This window comes from Perissodus microlepis, chromosome 4 (assembly GCF_051167445.1).
Source record: "Perissodus microlepis isolate ML-2025 ecotype Zambia chromosome 4, ASM5116744v1, whole genome shotgun sequence".
In the NCBI taxonomy this organism is placed as follows: Eukaryota; Metazoa; Chordata; class Actinopteri; order Cichliformes; family Cichlidae; genus Perissodus; species Perissodus microlepis.
The window spans coordinates 4,057,380-4,081,381 of NC_140464.1; the positions used below are offsets into that span (position 1 = coordinate 4,057,380).

General features: G+C 40.8%; 1 protein-coding gene across 1 annotated transcript; it reads left to right on the forward strand.

Moving 5' to 3' along the window:
• Window positions 1-3,784: 3,784 nt before the first annotated feature.
• Window positions 3,785-23,996, forward strand: LOC146388043 (myosin heavy chain, fast skeletal muscle-like). The gene is made up of 38 exons (XM_084925135.1): window positions 3,785-3,990; window positions 6,080-6,223; window positions 6,296-6,452; window positions 6,596-6,623; window positions 6,733-6,844; window positions 6,934-7,026; window positions 7,169-7,232; window positions 7,539-7,637; window positions 7,716-7,819; window positions 7,900-8,038; window positions 8,117-8,235; window positions 10,249-10,398; window positions 10,468-10,638; window positions 10,721-11,030; window positions 11,139-11,230; window positions 11,774-11,861; window positions 11,950-12,067; window positions 12,158-12,281; window positions 12,360-12,496; window positions 12,575-12,830; window positions 12,914-13,156; window positions 14,063-14,239; window positions 14,316-14,461; window positions 14,537-14,627; window positions 14,724-15,113; window positions 16,342-16,468; window positions 16,549-16,667; window positions 16,752-16,948; window positions 18,198-18,381; window positions 18,462-18,627; window positions 18,718-18,842; window positions 18,929-19,237; window positions 20,093-20,296; window positions 20,379-20,504; window positions 20,593-20,763; window positions 22,083-22,187; window positions 22,290-22,385; window positions 22,472-23,996. The coding sequence occupies exons 1-38, from the start codon at window positions 3,787-3,789 to the stop codon at window positions 22,622-22,624; spliced, it is 5,838 nt and encodes a 1,945-aa protein (XP_084781261.1). The 5' UTR covers window positions 3,785-3,786; the 3' UTR covers window positions 22,625-23,996.
• Window positions 23,997-24,002: the final 6 nt, after the last annotated feature.

The following is a 24,002-nucleotide window of genomic DNA, read 5'->3' on the forward strand; positions in this document are numbered from 1 at the left end:
ACAATATGTGGGAATAAAACTGGTACAGATAAACTTCTGCAGTGACCAGAGGAGTGGCCAGGTTTTGGGTTGTGCCTCTCTCTTGGCTTTGCCCCGGCTATGCGCAAAGAAATGAAAATAAAATATTCCCTTGTAAAATTATAAAACAGTTAAAGTATTAATGAACTGTTGCTTAGTCCGTTTAAATAATAATAAATGATAAAAGTAACGCATTGTTTATTTCTGTTTTTCTTACTGACAACAATCAGGAAAACATTACTGGGTTCAAAACTAAACTTAAAAACAAGACTTACACGTTACAACAAAATAGAAGAAAATATGCAAACAGCTCACAGTAAAACATACAGAGTGATTGGACAAAATGAATGGAGTAAAACAGCCTGTTCCCACTCAGCTGCTGCTACCACGCTAAGGATTTCAACAACAAAAAAAACGATGCACACAGCCAGTATTGAAAAGCTGCTCATTAGCACTGCAGACACTCACCAGTTCAACTGTAACATTATTATCGGCTCACAGCTACAGCAGAAAAGCAGAGGGCTGAGATAAAAGCCCTGAACGCCACAGGCCTGAAAATCAGTCATTGCAGAAAAGCAGCTAATTTGGCTGCATGAAAATCCACCTTTTTCCCCTCCTGTCAGCACCGCAGTAACCAGCAGCAGCTGCTATGGTCATGACATTTGTAGAAATCCGTGTGAAGCAGGGCTTGAATTACCGCTGCACATGTGTGACTTTGAGCACAGGAGGGTTACATACAAGTGCTGAAGGTAACCTCCAAGAGAGGAGGAGGAGGAGAACGTGAAGAGCTGACAACTTGTTTGCACTGACAGAAACAGGATGCTAAGTGGACATACGGGGCAAAGAGTGTCCACCAGCTCATCAATATTTTAGTCACACTGTGGGATTGTTCATTCACCTCGAGCACAGGAGCAGCAGCTTAAAACTGATGCTGGATACTCAATCAGAGGTTTATACAGATATTTAAAACAAGAACATAAAGAGACAAAAAACAATGACAAAGACACAAAAACTAATCATTAAAAACGTGTTCAGTTTAAGCGTTGAGAGGCCTTATGACTGTCATAATAAACATTATATAGAGAGCGAGTTTTCGAAATCCACATTTTTAAGACAGTGATAATCAACATTTAATAACAGTGATTTTTCTTTCAGGGTCTGAGAAACAGTGGGATACTTTTCATTAAAATTCACAGAGATGAGAAATTTGACCAAAATATATACTGCTTAAAAAAATGAAAGAAAGCCATTTTGTGTGGCATCGGGTCAGTTACGTAGCTGAGGGGGGTGTTAATTAGTTTCAGCTGCTTTGGTGTTAATGAAATTAGCAACATGTGCTCTAAAGGGAAAGAGACAAGCCCTAAAACAGGAATGGTGTTACAGGTGGAGGCCACTGACATTTATTCCCTCATGATCTTTTCTGATTGTATTTTCAGTGGTTTCCTGTCAATGCCACTACTGGTAGCACGAGGCAATATCTAGACCTTACGAAGGTTGCACAGATGTCATTGCCAGAAGGTTTGCTGTGTCTTCCAGCGCAGTCCTGAGAGCACGGAGGAGATTCCAGGAAACTGGCAGCTACTTTAGCCGGACAGGTCATAGAAGGCCCTTAACCCTCCAGCAGGCCACAGTGGGAAAGTCTCTGACCAGACAATCAGAGGCAGATTTCATGAGGGTGGCCTGGGGGTCTGACATCCTGTATTGGGTTTGTGTTAACTGCCTGGCACTTGGAGTCTGATTGGCATTTGCCATAGAATACCAGAATTGGCAGGTCCACAACTGGTGCCTCTGCTGGGTCTGGAGAACATTGTTTGGCATGACTGGTTTGGTGGTGGATCAATGTCGGTCGGGGAAGTAAATCCATGGAGGGACTCTGCAGGCCTTCCAACAGCACCCTCACTGCCATCAGGTATCGGGATGAGATCCTTGGACCCACTGTTAGGTCCTATTATGCATTAAAAATAAAAATGGGCTCTTTCTGGAGAGTAAAATGCAACATCTCCCCATAAATATGAATCAAGAAAAATGTCTCATTTAAATTATATAAGACAAAGCTGTTTATCAGATTTATGCGTTCATATTTGACACTTCAGTTAATTTAATTTGCTATTATTGTTATTATTACAAAGCCTGTAAACATACATTCTTCCATACTGCTTGACCGTAAGAGTAGATGTGATATATTTTCAAGCTGACAAGCTGCCGTTCACACCTGCTCCCGTGCACTTCTCCCTCTAATATGATGACATATTAAATTACAGAGACTCTCCCATGCTTAGTCTAAATGTGGCACAAAGCGGTCACCGTGTATTTCCATACGCCTGTGATGTTCACACGGCCTTCAGTGAGGCGTTCGCTGAACTCTGTTATGCGTTAACTTGTAATCAAAGCAGACACGTTCCCCCAAGGTGGCTGACTGTCACCAACTTTAGGAGTCATCTAGGCCAAGAAGCATCTAAATGTGAATAATTTAAGCATAAAGCACAGTGCCACTGAGTTAGACCCAGAAACCAATGCCTGCCAATATGTTTGTATTAAGGTATATACAAAAATGATTTAAATGTAGAATTATTATTAATTATTAATGAATATTAATTTTTACATTTTTGTTTAACTTTTTCTTTCATTATAAGCTGTTTTTTCTATCAGGTGATGCTCGATAAACTTTTATTTAGTGCATATAAAATAACAAGCATTAACCCGCCTTGCTCTCCAGTTCTCTAGTATGCAAAAGTACACTGGTATAAATAAAATGTTTTTGGAATGCAAAGTGACAACATTGAACAGGCATGACAAGAATGACATGATAACCTTTGAAAAGAATTTTATATGTATTAATGGCACATGTAAATTTGATAGAGTGCAAAAACAGATAATATACCATTTAGAAAGCCATATTTTTGACCTTTTGCTAGAATATATCAGTATTTGCTAGTCTTACACTGAAGATATAGTGATGTGATGGTCAATGCTACTGAGATCATAGATTACACTTCTTTGATGCACATGCATGGACTGTACTTTAAAAGAATGGAATGTGATGAAATATGGTAAAAGCAGAAATAACAGTGTTCTTTAATCTCTCCTGACTTTAAGCCAGTTAATCCAAACAAGGTGCTTTGGAGGTGAATGAGCAGCTGGTCCTTGAGTCCAGTATGAACGTGAAAGTCACAATACATCATGCAGACAATGTTTATGTCCGGTTTATGCCCATTAATAAATACAATGACAAATTCTCCCACTCCAAATCAAAGCTGTCACGCTGAATTACCCGATTAAGAGATTCATCATGCGTTAAATGTGACGCGCGTCCTGCAGATGGAGCCGAGACAGGTCTCGACAGTATGGAAGGCATGTAAAAATAGTTCTTGAGGATCATCACCTGCTGCTGGTGACATGTTCTTATTACCACAGTGAGATCCTGTGCCATATTTAAGTGTCGCAGAGATTAAGCAGAGATCGATAATGCAGAGAGATTGACATTTGGACAGAGTGACATTGCCAAGTTTGGAGCATCCGGTTTGCTTCAGCAGCATCTTGATAAAAGGGGTTTCAACCTCCTGCTGGAACACCATCCATCTACTCTTCTGGTCCCTGTCAACAGTGCTGACTCAGGACTGCATTTGTTTTTTTAATCACTTGTTGCCCTGTCATTTTTAACTGAACTGGGTCTAGATACCTGGTGGGTGAGAAAATACAGTCATTCTCTCGCAAACTATTTTTAATTTCCTGACGTTCCTTTTTTCTTTTAAAAATTCAGATATCATCATGAGCACCGATGCTGAAATGGCCCAGTATGGGCCGGCAGCCATCTATCTCCGGAAACCTGAGAAAGAGCGAATTGAGGCTCAGAACCGTCCGTTTGATGCCAGAACAGCCTGCTTCGTGCCCGAACCCAAGGAGCTGTACATCAAAGGCGTCGTCCAGAGCAGAGAAGGTGGCCAAGTCACCGTGAAGACCGAAGCTGATGAGGTGAATATTTGTGCACGCGGCGTCATCGTAGGTAGCAACTCTAACCTTAATCCATGAAGGAAAAGGCCAAAATTAGTCTTTGTGTGTCAGCTATAAATACTGTTTTCCTTGTTTCTTGATTGCCAAGACTTTGGAAAACAACTGAGTAGAGAAATTACATAGTCTGGTTGTCCAGGGCCAGGGCTAGGGTTTTAAGATAAGATAAACCTTTATTAGTCCCACTCGTGGGAAATTTTTTGGTCACGGCAGAAAGTGGAGAGTACAAAGTTAAGAGCAGCAAAAATTAAGAATCTATAGAATAGAATGAGATAAAATAGAATAACATACTGTACAAAACAGAATAAAATACTATGTTGTATCAGAAAAATTGCACTTGGTAATATTGCACATCAGTGAGACTACCATGGTGTATTGGATGTGTGTGTGTGTGTCTGTCTGCGCATGTGTGGTCATCTGCAAAGTCTTTAATATGGCGTCTGACAGAAGTTAGAAGGAAAGACCTCCAAAATCTCTCCGTCCCACATCATGGGTGCTGCAGCTGCCACTAAAGGAGCTGCTCAGTGCTGTCAGAGTCTCCTGCATGGGGTGGGAGATGTTGTCCAATGGGGATGACAGCGTAGCCACCATTCTCCTGTCACTCACCACCTCCACTGGGTCCAGAGGGCATCCTAGAACAGAGCTGGCCCTCCACATCAGCCTGTTCAGTCTCTTCCTGTCTCAGGAAGGGTCACTGAAGTTATTTCAATGACCCTCCCAACAGTCCGTCAGACAATTTGTTTTGGAGCACAAAGACAAAGTCAATGCACGGCCAGCGTGCATGACACTTTTCAAGCCCTCTGCACCATGTGTTGCTCCACCAAAGCAGTTAGAGGAAAGAGAAAGAAAGAAGAAGGAAAAGAAATAACAGAAGAGAGAAAAGGTTGTGCAGATAGAGTTTGGTAATGCATTCAGTGTATCACGCATCCTCATCTCCCTCCATCACTCCTGCAGGGGAAGGAGGGAGACAATAGTAAAGAAAGGTCAAAACTTCTTGAGATAGAACAAAGATGGAGCGGTAAGGGTAGCGAAAGGGTTGGAGTGAGGAGGTTCCCAAAGGTCAGTACCACTTAGTCCAATTCTGAAAAAGGTTAAGGTCAAAGATGAACAAACCAGCAACACGTAAATCCAAATGTGGCAATATGTATACTTCTACTACATAAACATACATATACGTAAAGCTAAAAAAAAATGTCAGTTTTTAGAGGAGAGTTTGAAATTATTTGTCTTATCCAGTGTGTAACATTTTGTCTATGAGCATTTCCCCCAAAATAGTGTCATAATCTTTTTGGCACTTAAAACACAGTAAATGTTCATTAATGTTTGTTGATTTTTATGCTGCGTCCTTCTGGATACAAAGCAGATAGAAAGAAGTTTCAGTTTTGTTAGATTTTCTTTAAAAATGTTTTCATCTTTCTGCAACCATCGCCGTCTGATTTCCAATCCTCTGCTGACATTTTAGTTTGAACTGTCCTTTGTTGTCTTTGCAAACACAAAACGAGGTCTTCCGAGTTCATTTTGTGCTTCTACAAAACTTCTCAGCTGCAGATATTTAAAGAAATAATCTCCTGTTCAGAGTGAAAAGGCAAACATGCGCATTTAGATGATAAACCTAAAGCAGAAATGCTCTTCTGCTCTTCCAGGTTATAAGAGAATCTTTTTCTTTGAAGTTTTTTCTCACATGATACCAAATTTTAATCACATTCAGCAAATGATTTAGCCGTCTCCTTTGGGTGGTTTTTCCACTGTGTCAGCGCATAAACACACCAGGCAGAGGTAGTTTATGCCTTGTGTGCCCACTGAGAGATATCATTTGTTAAAAATTAGAACATAATGAACCTTACAGACTAATAGCACAAGAATAACTTTGGCTATTTTTCAGATATAATCACATACAATCAAAACACAACTACAACAGAAGCAAACGAAGCCCAGCTCAGTAGCAGCTAATAAAATAAAATAAAATATTTTGCTTTTCTGATTCTTTGAGTTTTATATTGTGCTGAATCTCATCACTCCTCTTTCCTTTTCTCTTCTCCATCCACTCTTACAGATTGTAACAGTTAAGGACGAAGATTGTCTTCCCATGAATCCTCCAAAGTACGACAAGATCGAGGACATGGCCATGATGACGCACCTCAATGAGCCCTCTGTGCTGTTTAACCTCAAAGATCGTTATGCGGCGTGGATGATTTATGTAAGTAATAAACGACATTCTCGTCTCTCTATATGACTCGCTGATTTGTCCCACTTATATTCTCCTCTGCAGACCTACTCTGGGCTCTTCTGTGTCACTGTGAACCCTTACAAGTGGCTGCCAGTTTATGACCCACAGGTGGTGGCAGCCTACAGGGGGAAAAAGCGCATGGAGGCCCCACCACACATTTTCTCTGTCTCTGATAATGCATATCAAAATATGCTTACAGGTGAGAAAGAGAAAGACTTTCTGTGAGCTTTTAGAAGATTATTAAAGACAAACCAGCAGTTCACATGACTGTTTTGTACAAATTTGTACTGAAGTACAACTATATTTATTTATTTTGTACTATATTTATGTTCTCCCCAACAGATCGTGAGAACCAGTCTGTCCTGATTACGTGAGTCTGAGCATGGAAGCTAAAAACGAGCCTCATATTCCAAAACATTACAAAATGAAGTGCTTTTATTGACCGACTTCAAGTATTGTATTATATTCTGTCTTCACAGTGGAGAATCTGGTGCAGGAAAGACCGTCAACACCAAGCGTGTCATCCAGTACTTTGCGACAATCGCAGTGTCCGGTGGTGACAAGAAGGATCACTCTGCTGGAAAAATCCAGGTAGTGATAGTGAGACAAGAATCCAGCTCATGATCCGAAGCCTGGATTTAATACCAAATCCCAAACATGGTGCTGGTCTTGTTTTTCAGGGGACGCTGGAAGATCAAATCATTTCAGCGAATCCCCTGCTGGAAGCCTTTGGGAATGCCAAGACTGTGAGGAACGATAACTCCTCAAGATTTGTACGTTTTTAAATCAGCGAAAACCGAATAGTGAAAGATGTGTAATTTAATTGTTTGGTGGGTTTTGGTGGGTATAAATCCAATGGATGACATTTGTATTATGTTTTCTTTGAGGGTTTTCACACACTTTATATTTTTACAGGGCAAATTTATCCGAATTCACTTCGGAACTACAGGAAAACTGTCTTCTGCTGATATAGAAACTTGTAAGTTTGGTTTTACGTAATTGATTCATCCTCATATAATGGCAATTTTATTTATATAGCACATTTAACTACATGCAATCTCAATGTACGTAACACAATAGACAAAAACATGAAAACCATCATAGGTTTACAATGACTTAAGGTCGTTTAAAGAAGTCAAAATATAATAAAACAAAGCAAAAACAAAAAAAAAAAAAGATTTAATTTGAGGAACATTTAAATGAGTTGCAAACATATGTACATGCTATCTAAACAACATGTATTAGATGGTCAGGATTGTTAATTATTTCCTGTAAATCCATGTAGATCTGCTGGAAAAGTCCAGAGTGACTTTCCAGTTGTCTGAAGAGAGGAGCTACCACATCTTCTATCAGATACTGACCGGGCACAAGCCAGAGCTTATAGGTAATGTGAGCATATTAGCTCTTAAAGCATGATTTAACTTTAAGACATTTTTATAAGAAATGTTCTGTTTCTCCTCAGAAATGCTCCTCATAACAACAAACCCGTATGACTTCCCCATGATCAGTCAGGGGCAGATTTCTGTGGCCAGCATCAGTGACATAGAAGAGCTGGTGGCCACGGACGTGAGTCAGCTCTGCAGTTCTAATCATTTGCAGTGACATACACATTTAAACTTTAGCTCATTATTTGTCATGTTTCACAGACTGCCATCGACATCCTGGGCTTCAGCAGTGAAGAAAAAGTCTCCATCTACAAACTGACTGGCGCTGTGATGCATTATGGGAACATGAAGTTCAAGCAGAAGCAGCGTGAGGAGCAGGCCGAGCCCGATGGCACTGAGGGTGAGTCCTTCTGCCTTTTCATTATCAATAAACACACCATGAATGTCTTTATGTCAAAGAAGTCCTTTTGTCTCTCAGTGGCAGACAAAGTCGCCTTCCTCATGGGGCTGAACTCTGCTGACCTGCTGAAAGGACTCTGCTACCCCAGAGTGAAGGTGGGGAATGAATATGTCACCAAAGGCCAGACAGTCCCTCAGGTACAGTAACAGCATAAAGACTCTTAAAGCGCAATAGCTTGGACTGATAGTTTAAATTATTGCACCAGAGGGGAGGGAATGATGCAAAGAGAAGTGTTGTCACTATCCTCCTCACATCAGCTGGAAAACAAATCCTGTGATCAGAGTCAGATCTGTGTGAAGGGCATGAATGTTTCATAAGAACTGTCATCTCCAAGGACTCCAAGATAAAACCCAATGACAAAAATTAAATAGAAAATTAAAAGTATGTAAAACTCACAGTACAAAGATTTCTAATGGACTTTAATGTGATGAATCCTGTTAGGTGCTGGTAACATGTTCACTGGTTCCCATTATTCCACCTAATCAGGGAGATTTGGTGTTTGATCATCCCTGTGAAGTTCATTTCCACTACTTTGCTGAATCAGGGATAAGCTTCAGAGCTTAATAAAATCTCTTTGGATTTTACATTTGTTTTGGCAGATAGAGTTGTCTGCCTCACTTGTTAGGCCCCCAGGTGGAATTAAAAATACTGATAACATTTTCCAGTCTAAGATAAATAGCAACTAATGATTGCAACAGTTGTACTAACTAGACTGTCAAGGACTCACATTTCTCTGTGTAAGAAATACATAATGTGGATTCAAGGGCTTAGACAAAATACAGTTTTTGTAGGCATAATCTTCCTGCATTTGTTTGCTTGGGCACCTTTCTATATACATGCAAAATAGCAAGAAAAGAAGAGCAGCGCAGGTGAGATGGACTGTAGTTGGATGCCAATTTACTAAAGTAAAAAGTCTCAAAGCCCCATCAAAAACAACATTAATTGGTCTTTGCTCCAGCAGAACTGCTTTCCGAGTCTGACATTTAAGTCAATCAGCACCTGTCAAAGACTGAGTCCTTATAAAGGAACTCAAAATAAGCTTCTTTCAGACCATATAAACAATTCCTTTAAAGTCCAGCCACAATGATGTCATTGCCATGTATTAAAATGTCATAAAGTGATGTTAGTGTAATGTTCTCCCCAGTCATACAGTTATGCTAAACGGTGGCTGGAGACTGCTGCACAAAATTATTGCAACCTTGTATAATGAATTTAAAATGGCAGTAAGACAAATCAGTGTGTGATTGAATATCAGCTTGTAATTTCTATGCAAGCTGTTTGTGGTAATTTGATAATTAACTATGATAAATGTGCAAAAATATCAAATCTGTTGTTGTCTACATACACATAAACTATTATTTATAGTCAAGCCAGAACACCGTAGTTCTGAAACAGAAACTCTTCCATACACAGTGACACAGTTGCTGCAGGACAGATGCATAACCATATATAACCATAATACAGTCAGTTGGTCCAATATTGCTTTTAAGAGACACATTGAAGATGAGTTGCACTCATTGGTGCACACAAACCTTCACCAATACAGTCACTGGGCAACTACTGATTTTTCCTAGTCAACAGGAGGTTGCCCACCTATTTGGTTTCCTCTAGTGTGACTGAGCTAACAGCTCTTAGACTATGTCCTTGTGTAATTGGCAGACAAATAAAAATGTATCATCTGGCAAAAACTACACTCAAAAAAATTTGGGGGGGATTTACTTTAAAAAGTGGTTCCACACAAATGTGTTAAGGAACTCCAAAGAAACAGTTTGGGTTTACTTAAGTCATTTGTGTTATTTCAGTGAAATATTGTATTTTTGCAGGTTAACTCAACTGATTTTCATTGAGTCAGGTCAAATTAATACTAACACTAATCTAGTGGGTTTATTATGAGTTAGGAGTACAAGAGGATTCCTTAAAACCAACAATAGTGATGTTTCATTTTTTTAGTGTACAAAATCACCCTGCACTGATGTCAGTGTCCCCTTAATGAACTGGCTCACTAGCCTGAACATTATTATAGACTGGATAAAGTGCAAGAAGCCCAGATTACCTTGGTATACTTTCCTTTACAGCCTTTAGCTATCTGTAATTGTATTTTTTGTTTTTCCCACACAGTATTTTCTTACCTACTTTGTATCATTAAAAAGGTCGCCAATGCAGTCAGTGCTCTGGCCAAATCTGTCTATGAGAAGATGTTCTTATGGATGGTCATTCGGATCAATGAGATGTTGGACACAAAGCAGCCGAGGCAGTTCTTCATCGGCGTGTTGGACATCGCTGGATTTGAGATATTTGATGTAAGTTTCGACTCTCGCAGTCAAATATACTCTCTTTCCTATTTGTTGAATTCTGAGTTCTTGTTGTAGTTCAACAGCATGGAGCAGCTCTGCATTAACTTCACCAACGAGAAGCTGCAACAGTATTTCAACCATCACATGTTCGTGCTGGAACAAGAAGAATACAAAAAGGAGGGAATCGACTGGGAGTTTATTGACTTTGGTATGGACCTGGCAGCCTGCATTGAGCTCATTGAAAAGGTGGGATAAACATTCTGATATAAATGCATCAGATCTCATTTTGGACACCGTATCTCATGTGTTTCCATTATGTATTCAACAGCCAATGGGCATCTTCTCTATCCTTGAAGAGGAGTGCATGTTCCCCAAGGCCTCAGATGCTTCTTTTAAGAACAAACTCTATGACCAGCATCTTGGCAAAACAAGTGCTTTCCAGAAACCAAAGGTTGTCAAAGGCAAACCTGAGGCACACTTTTCCTTGGTGCACTATGCCGGCAGCGTGGATTACAACATTAGCGGCTGGTTGGAGAAGAACAAAGACCCACTGAATGAGTCGGTGGTGCAGCTGTACCAGAAGTCATCAATGAAACTGTTGTCGTACTTGTATGCCTCTTTTTCCAGTGCAGAAGCAGGTGCATTATATCTGCTTCACACACAGAAATAAACTTCCTGAATCTGAAAATCAGTGGGAACTCCAAACCTTAGACATGCAAACTAATATTTCGGTTCCTTCTTTGCAGAATCAGGTGGTGATGCTGGAGGAGGCAAAGGTGGAAAGAAGGGAGGAAAGAAGAAGGGAGGCTCATTTCAGACAGTGTCTGCTGTTTTCAGGGTACAGAAGTGATCTGTGGAAAGTTAACTTTCACTGTTTTGATTTTTAGGGGTGGTGATCCTCCAGTAAGCAACACAAATTGAATACTAATGACTTGTTGGGTTGGTCTTGGAGAAATTTGTGTCCATAATCGTGGCAAAGCCTCCTCGTGTTTACTTCGGTTGTTGTTTTTGAAGTTGTTGGTCTAATGGATGGGATATCCCTAACTTTTGTTTTCAGTAAAACCAAAACTAAAAACTGCTCATTGATCAAATCTGCTCAAAAAGATGTTGCACATTCATGTTCAGGTCAGGTTGCTGACATCACTCCACTTGACAAATGTTGGCTTTTTGACAAGTTTCTTAGAGTCTCTTTTTGGATGTCAAGGACCTTTAAATTTGACCTAATTTCCCAAGAGGACGAGTCCACGATTCCTTTTGATAGTCTAATTTTCCAAGTTATGTGTGCCCGGTGTGAATGCTGAACTGAACTGATTTTGGATTATTTGCACCTTTATTCTAAATGTGTGATAACCTCAGAGATCTGGTAATTGTTCTTCTGCAGGAAAATCTCGGAAAGCTAATGACCAACTTGAGGAGCACACATCCTCACTTTGTCAGATGCTTGATTCCAAATGAGATTAAAAAACCAGGTACACATGAAAGAAAACACTTATTTAAGACAAAAAAATACAAATTATTACCTGATTATTATAATCTGTTGTGTCAACTTCACTGCAGGTGTCATGGACAACCACTTGGTCATTCACCAGCTGCGCTGTAACGGTGTGCTGGAGGGCATCAGGATCTGCAGGAAAGGATTCCCCAGCAGGATCCTTTATGCCGATTTTAAGCAGCGGTTGGCACTGATTACAATTCAAAAACAGCTAATAATGAGCATTTAACTAAATCCTTAGCGTTTATGATTGCTCCCATTTATCCACAACAGATACAGAATCCTGAATGCCAGTGCCATCCCAGAGGGACAGTTCATCGATGGAAAGAAGGCTTCTGAGAAGCTTCTTGGTTCGATTGACATTGACCACACACAGTACCGGTTTGGTACCACAAAGGTATTTGTCCAGAGTGCTGTGAAGTTCTAAAAGCTTTTAGGTACAAACTGATCTGTTCATACGCCATATTGTTTGCAGGTATTCTTTAAAGCTGGCTTACTCGGCACTCTAGAGGAGCTGCGAGATGAAAAGCTGGCTTCTCTTGTGACCCAGACTCAAGCTCTGTGTCGTGGCTATCTGATGAGAAAAGAATTCTCCAATTTAATCGCACAAAGGTGGCCAATCATTACAAATACTCCTCAGTAATCCTAAAAAACAACCACTGCAGGGAATAAAAACTGTATGTTTTTCAGAGACTGCATCTGGATTCTCCAGTATAACCTGCGCTCGTTCATGAATGTCAAACACTGGCCATGGATGAAGCTGTTCTTTAAAATAAAGCCACTTCTAAAAAGCGCAGCAACTGAAAAGGAGATGGCAACAATGAAAGAAGACTTCATCAAGTGTAAAGACGATCTGGCAAAGTCAGAGGCCAAGAGAAAGGAGCTCGAAGAGAAAATGGTTTCTCTGTTGCAGGAGAAAAATAACCTCCTCCTGCAAGTACAAGCTGTAAGTGTCAAATAACATTCAGTCAGTCAAATCAGAGTTCACGCACTCGTTATTAATGCTGGTATATCATTTCATTTTCTCAGGACTCTGAAAATCTTTGTGATGCAGAGGAGAGATGCGAAGGTTTGATCAAAAGCAAAATTCAGCTGGAGGCCAAACTCAAAGAGGTGTCGGAGAGGCTGGAGGACGAAGAGGAGATGAACGCAGAGTTGACCGCCAAGAAGCGGAAGCTCGAAGACGAATCTTCTGAGCTTAAAAAAGACATCGATGACCTGGAGCTCACGCTGGCTAAAGTTGAGAAGGAGAAACATGCTACCGAAAACAAGGTTTGTGATTTTTAATGGACATTTTAGTTTTGGTGATAGGGAGGAAAAATCTTCTGTGAATTGTTCTACATGAAGCGTTGTCATTTTTGATGTTGAACACTTTCACATGAAATATGAAAACCTGAACAAACTTAATGGCAGTTCATGTAGAAACACCGTCAAGTTGGTGGATTTATTTTGCACAATCTGTACAAATACATGAGGGGTATCAGTAAAATGCTTTTTACCTTGCCTTTTCTGCTTTTATATAGATCAAGATTACCAAAAACAACAAGGGGCTGCCTTGTCGCAGCTCTATGCACTTAGACACCATGATTGCTAAGAGCTAAATGATAATGTTCGCATGTTTGCAGCTGCTTTTTAGGTCCCAAGATCTTCTACCAGCAAGTCTCACAACCTCGTGAACATCTTAGATCTAATCCGAAGCCCGGATTCAGTCCAAAGCGGCAAAATGGGAACAGAGACATAACTTTAGTTTAGTGAGACATATTTAGCTTTATTCATCAAAGGACCGCTGCAACAATAAGAAAAAAACATGTTCTGATAAAATTGGTTTTAAAAAGTTTGCATACAATGACCCAAATTTTATTCAATATAACTCAAAGTGCAAGACTGAACACAGGAAGTCGTCAGGAAAGTACAGAGCTGAAGTGTAGTTTCACAGATATCGCCCCCCCCTGGTGGCCATTTAAAAGAATGCAGGTTTAAGGCACCTGTGACGGCTTCACTTTTTAGACCAAGAAGTCAATGCCCGTCCTTCACCCTCTATTAGTGTTACATTAACAAAGTCATGTGACAAAAATCCATCTACTGTTTCAGTCTAGGAGGACTCACTCATTGTGTGCTTTAGGATTATTTTCTGTTTGTACTCTGATGTTCATAGCGGTGACCTATGACCTATTGCAGGTTAAAAACCTGATGGAGGAGCTGGCTGGTCAGGATGAAAACATGACCAAACTCAGCAAGGAGAAGAAAGCTCTCCAAGAGGCTCATCAGCAAACACTGGATGACCTTCAAGCAGAGGAGGACAAAGTCAACACTCTGACCAAAGCCAAGTCTAAGCTGGAGCAGCAAGTGGATGACGTGAGCTGGTGTGACTACTTTCAGACCCTGTTGTCGCTAAATATCTCAATTAATTTTGTGCAATTTGCTTGTAAAGCTTGAAGGTTCACTGGAGCAAGAAAAGAAGATCCGCATGGACCTGGAAAGAGCTAAACGGAAGCTCGAGGGGGATCTGAAGCTGACGCAGGAATCCCTCATGGACCTGGAAAATGACAAACAACAAGCTGAGGAGAAAATTAAGAAGTAAGCTTTTGCAGTGGTTTTGTGTTCAAGTGGAAATGAGCTGATTAAATACTTCATATCTTCTTATCTTCACAGAAAGGAATTTGAAAACAGCCAGCTGCTCAGCAAAATTTCGGACGAGCAAGCTATAAACAACCAGCTCCAGAAGAAAATCAAGGAGCTCCATGTATGAAGTTCAGAGTTAGACCATAAATTAATAACCTGTTAGAAATGACCTATTTAAGTCTTGGTGATACCGTGTGTTGTGTTTTTCTGCTTTCAGGCTCGCATTGAAGAATTGGAGGAAGAAGTTGAGGCCGAGCGGGCGGTCCGAGCCAAGATCGAGAAGCAGAGGTCTGACCTCGCCAGGGAGCTCGATGAGATCAGCGAGAGGCTGGAGGAGGCCGGAGGAGCCACTGCCGCCCAGATCGAGATGAACAAGAAGCACGAGGCTGAGTTCCTCAAACTGCGGCGCGACCTGGAGGAGTCCACGCTGCACCATGAGGCCACGACGGCGGCTTTACGCAAGAAGCAGGCGGACAGCATGGCCGAGCTGGGTGAGCAGATCGACAACCTCCAACGAATCAAGCAGAAGCTGGAGAAGGAGAAGAGTGAACTGAAGATGGAGATTGATGATCTGGCCAGCAATATGGAAACTGTTGCAAAAGCAAAGGTGATGTTGCTGAACTCCACTTTTTCATCCTTAGGCTTTGCTCAAGTAGTTCAGCCACAGTTTTGAGGATATTTTGCTTATTCATGTTATTCTTATGCTTCAATCATGGCAGGCGGGTGGAGCTTCTGAAAATATCATGTTAGGTATATTCAGTCTTGTCAACATCATATACAAGTCGTTAAGTGATGAAGTGACGAATCCTACTTCCGGGCCTTAAGTAGTCTGCGTTTAATATGGCTTTTGTGTTGATAACATGTTTAATGTTATGTATTTTCTTCTATTTAATCTCAAAAAGCTCCTAAAACAGTCAGTGATCACTGTTGACCTCCCTCGGCTTTTATTACCGCTAATCATTTATTTAAGCTAGTTTTTAAAACCTTAGGATGTAACTACAGCCCAGCCCATGCAGCAGTATATGAATGACTAACCTCGTATTGTGGATGGATTATCTCAGTTGTTCTCCTGGCTGAAGTTTGGTCCTTTTACAGCATCCTGCCATGCGATTACATTTGTTCCTGACCACCGAGAACACTCACATTAACTTTTATCGAGTGGAAAGTTAGCTTGTTTATATTATGCTAACATAGCTGTGTCGCTAGCGGTCACGTAGCACATCATTATATACCAGCTAGCCAAACTTCAGTAACCCTACAAACGTCACTGCTGTTTAGTTTTCTGTCTTCATTTATGTTGGAAGTGATAACAGCGCTGTACGTTTTAATTTGTTTCCAAAACCCCGCAGTCAGGACATGCTATATTGTATTTAGATAGAAGCTAGCGATCTAACTTCCTGCTAACTTCTAACTCCGTTAAATGTCATAAATTCCGTTTTCATGGATGCCTGGATGTTAAACTCAATTGTTACACCTGGTAGAGCAGAACGCTGATCATTTTATTAAAGATGAAAGACTTTAGACAGTTTTTCAACTCTCAGTAATGCCATAGTGATCGTTTGATATATGGACCTGCAGCGGAGTTTAGGCCCAGACACGGCTAGTGACGTCAGACTTAACGACCGGATAGAGAAGAAAAGTAGAAAAAACCTCCCTGAAACAGAACATTTAGGGCACCCTGAAGCCTGACCTTGAGTTAAAACTGTGCTTTTAAGAATATATATGAAGAAAATAATAAAGCACACTATAAGTCCATCTTAATTAGTTTTAGTGTGACAAGAGGAACAGTTTTAACAGCTTGAATATCTCACTTGTGTTCATTTATATTCTCACAGGTCAACTTGGAGAAGATGTGTCGCTCACTCGAAGATCAACTCATGGAGTTGAAAACTAAAAACGATGAAAACATGCGGCAAATCTCTGACCTTAGCAATCAGAGAGCCCGCTTTCAGACTGAGAACGGTAATTCCTCCTTTTATTGGAGTCGATAAAATGACAGAGCCTTAATTAAAATGTGTTCTTCTCTCCTTTGGCTGCTGTAGCCGAATTATCCCGACAAATGGAAGAGAGAGAAAGTCTCATCTCCCAACTGACAAGAGGCAAACAGGGATTCACAACACAGATTGATGAGTTGAAACGACTGATAGAGGAGGAAACGAAGGTAATCAGCGGCCACACCTGCAAACAGCTGGTTTACTTTACTCTTTTCACGCATGGTGTTTCATATTGATGTGTTCCTCTGCAGGCAAAAAACGCCCTGGCTCACAGTCTGCAGTCAGCTCGTCACGACTGCGACCTCCTTCGCGAGCAGTATGAGGAGGAGCAGGAGGCCAAAGCCGAGCTGCAGCGCTGTTTGTCTAAGGCAAACTCGGAGGTGGCCCTCTGGAGGAACAAATATGAGACTGATGCCATCCAACGCACCGAAGAGCTCGAGGAGGCAAAGTAATTAAACAACGAGAACGGATCAGTGCATCAGGCTTTGACTAAATATCGCTCAGTTTTAAGCACTTTGATATAATAATGAGTAAACAAGTAAATACACATTACTACGGTATTCATAATTTATTTTTGCTTCCAACAAAGCACAACACTAAATCAAACCAGTTTTTTCCTTTCTTGTTAATGATGATGTGGAAAATTAAGTGCATCTACAGTCAGCTACAATCAGCATAACTAAATCTACAAAAATAGGACTGTTAGACTGCTGCAAGAGGATGGTGTGGGGGACTCAAGCTTCCAAAGCTCCGGGTTGTCAACCCAAAGAAAAACATGAATCCTGCGTTAACCTGGATTCAGGTCCTCGCTGGCACTTCTGAGCTCACGGGACCTTATCTGGAAAGACCAGTTATTTAAAAAGACAGAAAGATTTGAACTAATTTAGAAACCTGTAATGTTATTGGGGAGGGTCTGTAACGTTTCCTCCATCCATGACAGGTTTTCTAAAATGTTCTCATGTGATTAATTGTGGTTTTCAATCATTTTTCAGGGAAAAGGCTGAAAGACCTGTTAGATGTGTTTCACTGTAAATTATTACAATTAGAAATGGAAAATTACAATAAAATCAAAATGTTAAAAAATCATACATGACCCCATAAAACTTTCCATTATCCTCACCGAGCCGATGGGCCAATTCCTGTAGAAATATGAGGCTAGGATTAATATTTGACTTCGCTCCTTCACTTGAGGTAAAGGATTAGGAAGATTAAAAAATAGTTAAAAAAAGAAAAAGAAGAAAACCTATTTTAATACAAAGGTGAGAAGGGAGTGAGACTAAAACTGGAGCTTTAAGGTAAAGTCTGGGCTGCAGCATTTTGGAACAGCTGCTAATATTTGATTGGTTGCAGTAAAGTTAGTGAGTCTAGTCTACATGAGACAATAGTATGGAGGTGTTAAAAGTGCTGAGGAAGAATTATACCGTGCTCATGGCTGGATGGCCTCTCCCCATCTTTATCTTCACAGAGGAGGGTCCTGGATTTGAACCCGGAGTTTCTCTGGGAGCTTTGGTTTCTTAGTTAATGCTGCCTAACCTTGTGATATCTAGGGCCCTCTCACAGATGACATTCATAATCTCCAGTAGTTTGCTTCCTTGTTAAATAAAGGCTGAAAAAATGTGTCCTAAAACACCAAGAACAACACACAAAAGAAACACTAAGACTTTTTGATTTGAAACAAGCGGTTTTACTTCTGACAGGAAAAAGCTTGCCCAGCGTCTGCAAGAGGCTGAAGAACAAATCGAGGCGGTGAACTCAAAGTGCGCCTCTCTGGAGAAAACTAAACAACGGCTTCAGAATGAAATGGAGGACCTGATGGTGGATGTGGAACGATCCAACAGCTTAGCTGCTACACTAGACAAGAAGCAGAGAAACTTTGACAAGGTATTATGTATTTATTATATTAATTATCACACACATATTACAGCATTAATTCTGACCAGCGAATGTCTCCCTGAGCTCAGATTCTGACTGAGTGGAAGCAGAAGTACGAGGAGTCTCAGGCTGAGCTCGAGGGAACTCAGAAAGAGAGTCGATCTCTGAGCACCGAGCTCTTCAAACTGAAGAACTCATATGAGGAAGCTTTGGATCATCTGGAGACGGTGAAGAGGGAGAATAAAAACCTGCAGCGTGAGTCAGATCAGAATGTTTTGTGTGGATCAACAACTTTAAAAAAGATTTTTTGAAAATTTCTTGCAATTCTGATTTTCCAACACATAGAGGAGATCTCAGACTTAACAGAACAACTTGGGGAGAGCGGAAAGACGATTCACGAGCTCGACAAATTCAAGAAGCAGGTGGAAACGGAGAAATATGACATGCAGGCTGCGCTGGAAGAAGCTGAGGTATAACTCAAAAGGAAGTGAGGAAAATCAGAAAAATACTGCATTCTTACCATTACAGGGTGAAACGCAACTGAAATGTTTTTAAGGCTTCCCTGGAGCAGGAGGAGTCGAAGATCCTGCATGTACAGATGGAGCTGAACCAGATGAAGGCTGAAGTCGACCGGAAATCAGCGGAGAAAGACGAGGAGATCGACCAGATGAAGAGGAACCATCAGAGAGTGTTGGAGTCCATGCAGGCCACTCTGGACGCCGAGGTCCGCAGCAGGAATGACGCTCTGAGGGTGAAGAAGAAGATGGAGGGAGACTTGAACGAGATGGAGATCCAGCTGAACCATGCTAACAGGCAGGCGGCCGAGGCTCAGAAACACCTGAGGAACATTCAGGGGCAACTCAAGGTACAACCACACATTAATACCTTTATAACATTCACGAAAGGGTTTTTTTTTTCATGCAAAACTTTAAGAACTGGCTGAAATACTGAAAGCGTGTTTGTATAAGCAAAATAGAGACAGGTTTGGAAGATAAGAGTGGAGTAACAAGAGTCTTTGCATATAAGTTCCATGCAAACTACAGGCAGCCGCAGCAATCAGAAGGACATTTTTGCTGCAGCATCCTCTTAGCAACCAGTTTCACCTCAAGCAGCCACTCACCAGTCTGAGAATGAACATTTCTCCCTAGCAACCAGAGGTTTCCAGAAGGTTGCCGATGTGTCTCTAGGCCTGTGTGGCTGAAGCTTGAAGAGCCAAAAATTAGACCAGGGCACAATTTTAGCTCAAAAAGTGAATCAGGCCAAATGAAGAAACCCAGATTTGATTCGAGACCCTCTCTCTCTGTCACCTTTTAATACAAACAAAACCTAATAAAAGTGACAAAAGCCCAAAATAATTCTTTCTCGGATTAACATGAAATACAAATGTCAACATGAAATGTCTCTCCATCTTGTTTGTTTCCTACTGTTTCACTCGAGCTCCTTTGTTTATCGCTTTTTTGATTTAAAGACACCCAGCTGGAAGACTGCTGCCACTAAATGTTTATGTTACCGAACCTGAATATCAGTTTAGTTCACATAGGAACCTGCCTCATACGAATAGGAAGCTAAATTAGCTTAAGTTATAACCAAGCTGATGACCAAGCTGTTCCATACACTGTAAATTATGACCTGATGCTCAAGTTAGACAAGTGTTGGTCAGTGAGATCTCTCAGGTGGGCAAAGACAAATTAACTGGACGCTCACCTGAATGCATTTGCAGGATGCCCAAATCCACCTGGATGAATCTGTGAGAGGACAGGAGGATATGAAGGAACAAGTAGCCATGATGGAGCGCAGAACGGCCTTGATGCAGGCCGAGATTGAAGAGCTTCGAGCTGCTGTGGAGCAGACGGAGCGCAGTCGAAAAGTGGCTGAACAGGAACTGATCGATGCCAGCGAGCGCGCGGGACTTCTGCATTCTCAGGTAGGCTGCTCACCTGTTCAACAACCCATTCTGACCTGCAGGATTTACAGGTCACAGTCTTTTTTTTAATTATCTTTTCCAGAACACAAGCCTTCTAAACACCAAGAAGAAGCTTGAGGCGGATGTAACTCAGCTTCACTGTGAAATAGAAGAAGCCGTTCAAGAGGCCAGGAATGCCGAGGAGAAGGCTAAGAAAGCCATTACTGATGTATGACACTCTTACGGGGCTTTTATTTGAGTTATCACACGTTTGATTGTAATAAAGATGTGATGTGCTCATGGTTCGGTGTCTCTAGGCTGCCATGATGGCGGAAGAGCTGAAAAAAGAGCAGGACACCAGCGCTCACCTGGAGAGGATGAAGAAGAACCTGGAGGTGACGGTGAAAGACCTTCAGCACCGATTGGATGAGGCTGAAAACTTGGCCATGAAGGGTGGAAAGAAGCAGCTTCAGAAATTGGAGGCCAGGGTGTGTATGGCTATGAAATTACATTTTAACAGTGGGAACAAAATTCCATTAATATGCTTTATTCTTAGAATTAATTAGAAGTTAATTTATAAGAATCTGCATAAAATATGTAAGCCACTAAATGTCAAACCACTTGTATTTTTAGAACACATTTAAAAATGAAACTGAAACAGGTTTGTGGTACAGTAGGTGGTCTAACAACCCTTTTTTCATTCTAAAGAGTGTGTAAGATAATCTTCGCTAAGTCCTTAGCAGGTCTTAAAATGAGACAAATGCAACCACAGATGAATAACAACAGATTATGTAATGCACTGTGTCTGTATTTATTTCAAATTAATTAAATAATCCAAAATGCAGAAGCAGTATGTGAAGAACTAAATATGCCCTTACTGTTTCCATGGGAATTAAGGGGGAAAGTAGCAGCCAGGTGCAGGTAATCAAATGTACTTCATTCATTGATCATCAGTAAAAAATAAGCACCTCTGTGAAAGCTGACGTTTTGGCATTTTGCTGGTCTGTAGGATTCAGATGTGTTAACAAGGCTCCAAGGAGGAAAGACATCAGTAATGATTTTAGAGAAGTAATCGTTGGTGCCCATGAGTCTGAAAAGAGTCATAAAGCCATTTCTAAACAATTTTACAAAGAAAAATATTATTCACCAGTGGAAAACATTTAAGACAGAGCTGCCAGCCTTCCCAACAAATTTACCCCAAAGTCAGACTTTTCAATCCACGAGCTTCATTGCAGACTCTATGGGCATCAGTTAGCATGCTAAATGTTCGTGACTGTATTTGTCTGGAAGGGTTCCCACGAGAAACCCTCATCTGTCTAAAAAGAGCAGGGCAGCGTGGTTTAGGTTTGCAAACGTGCAGCTGAACAAACTAGAAGACTTCTGGAACAATGTCCTTTGGACAGGTGAGACTAAAATGGAGACGTTTGACCATAGTGCACAAAACCAAACACTCCATAGCAGCTTTTAGCACGGGAGTGGAAGGCTGTTGATTTGGGCACCTTGCAGTCATTGAGGTGATCATGAACTCCTCTTTATACCAAAGTGTTCTAGAGTCAACACATTGGCACAAAGAGGAGTTCATTGTCCTAATGAAACAGGGCAATGGTCCAAGCACAGCAGCAGCAAATCTGCAACAGAACAGCTGAAGAATCAAAATGGTGCAATGACCCAGTTCAGACCTAAACCTGACCTAGTTGCTGTGATGGGACCTTCAGACAGCGGTGCATGAACCAGTGCTGTAAAATTCAATGAACTGAAGCAACATTTTAAAGAAGAGTTATTAAAATCTACTTCCTCACGTCTCCAGGTCCGCGAGCTGGAGAACGAGCTTGAAGCCGAGCAAAAACGTTCCACTGAGGCCATTAAAGGAGTCCGAAAATATGAGAGGAAAATCAAAGAGTTAACCTATCAGGTAAAGTTAGCTGGTGTTTTTAGCAGTTAAGAAAAATGAGAATGGATATTTGTCTTTTCTTGTCTCTCCTGTTTGTAAGAGATGTTCATCTTGTGTTTTCAGTCCGAGGAAGACAAGAAAAACAACATTCGGCTGCAGGATTTGGTGGACAAACTCCAGAGCAAGATGAAAGCCTACAAGCGACAAGCTGAAGAAGCTGTGAGTGAATCACTGTCGGCACAAATATATTCAGAGATACAGTGAAGTGTCAGAGCGCCATCGCACTGAAAACAATTGTTCCCCAGGAGGAGCAGGCCAATGTGCACATGGCCAGATTCAGGAAGGTTCAGCATGAGCTGGAGGAGGCCGAGGAGAGAGCTGACATGGCCGAATCTCTGGCCAACAAGATGAGAGCCAAGAGCCGTGAAATAGGCTCGAAGGTACTGCATTCGATGTAGACTGTAGCTACGAGTGTGTAGCTGGTCCTCTGAAAGAATAACAGGCATACACTCCCCACCATGTTAGGTTTAGGGCAGAAATATGATAGAAGCAAGCACTCTGGAAAGTAACAGCTTTGTGTTTTCTTATAAATGGTTAAAAAATTTATTGTTTTTGCGTCAATTTGCTTGTTTTCCAGGCCCAGGAGGGACAGGGCGAGTAACAGAGTGCACTTCACCAGTGCAGATATATAAAAGTTCATCGATTCTCACATTAATATCATAGCATGTTAACACTTATTAAAATAAACACGGCTTAACAAGTGGCATAAATACTCTAGATGCTTTAGCTTAAAGTATTTATGTCTCAGAGTAATTAAGCGGCTTATTTAACACTTATAACTTCTCACACAACCACAGCTCCAAGGTTAATGACTTTAATTGAAGGGGACACCTGTGGGATTGATTATATAACATCAACATCACTTCATTTAATTGCTGGCATGAAAATATAAGACGCTGGTCTCCTGTTTTCTAAAGGTCAGCAGATGCTTTCAGTAATTATAAATCAACACTAACACTTATACACTTCTAACTTTACACATTTGAAGCTTATAAGATGCCACTTAGAGACATTTAGGATAATAAATTTGTGTCAAAATAAAAAAGGGGGAAAGGTGTTGATGCTGTTTTGCTCCATGTACCAATTTCATTCTTAAAACATTTACACAAAAGCGTTTTTTCTCTGCCAGTAGCTGCAGATCAGAAACAAGAATTAAAAACTAGTCCGCAGATGTTTCCCGGTTTTGTAGGAACATATCGTTTCTTTGGTCCAGCACATAAATAGAGTTTGCTTGGATGTGCGCACATTTGCTCTTGTCTTTGAAATGCCTGTAAGTAACTATTAATATTGAAAGTGTGCAGAATGGAGGCTGGAAGATGCATTTATGAAGCATTTGGTTACAATTTTCCCACCTTTCTATCAGTGATCAAGATTTTGCTTTTCAGTTTCATAATTTTTGGTGAGAAAAGTGAACCACAGTGCAATGATTTAATTTATATATAAGTTATTTTATAACTTCTCAGGATGGCAAATTATAACATGCAATAAATGTTTCTGTAAAATTCTGAACAGAAATAGAAATATTGAACTAAATTTGACTTTTTGTTATTTTGACACAAATAGCATCCTGTAGAATTTCAGCAGCATGATGCTAATCTGCACCAAGCAGCTCGTTTTAGCAGAACATCTAAATGTTTAGTATCCAGAACTTCCAGCATGTCTAGTCTTTCCTTTTTGTCCCAGTGACAGCCTCTTTTCCTTCTTCTTCTCTGGTCTTACCTTTTGTCTGTCTTCAGTTTTAGAGCAGCATTAAACAATTTTAAAATCAAACCTACT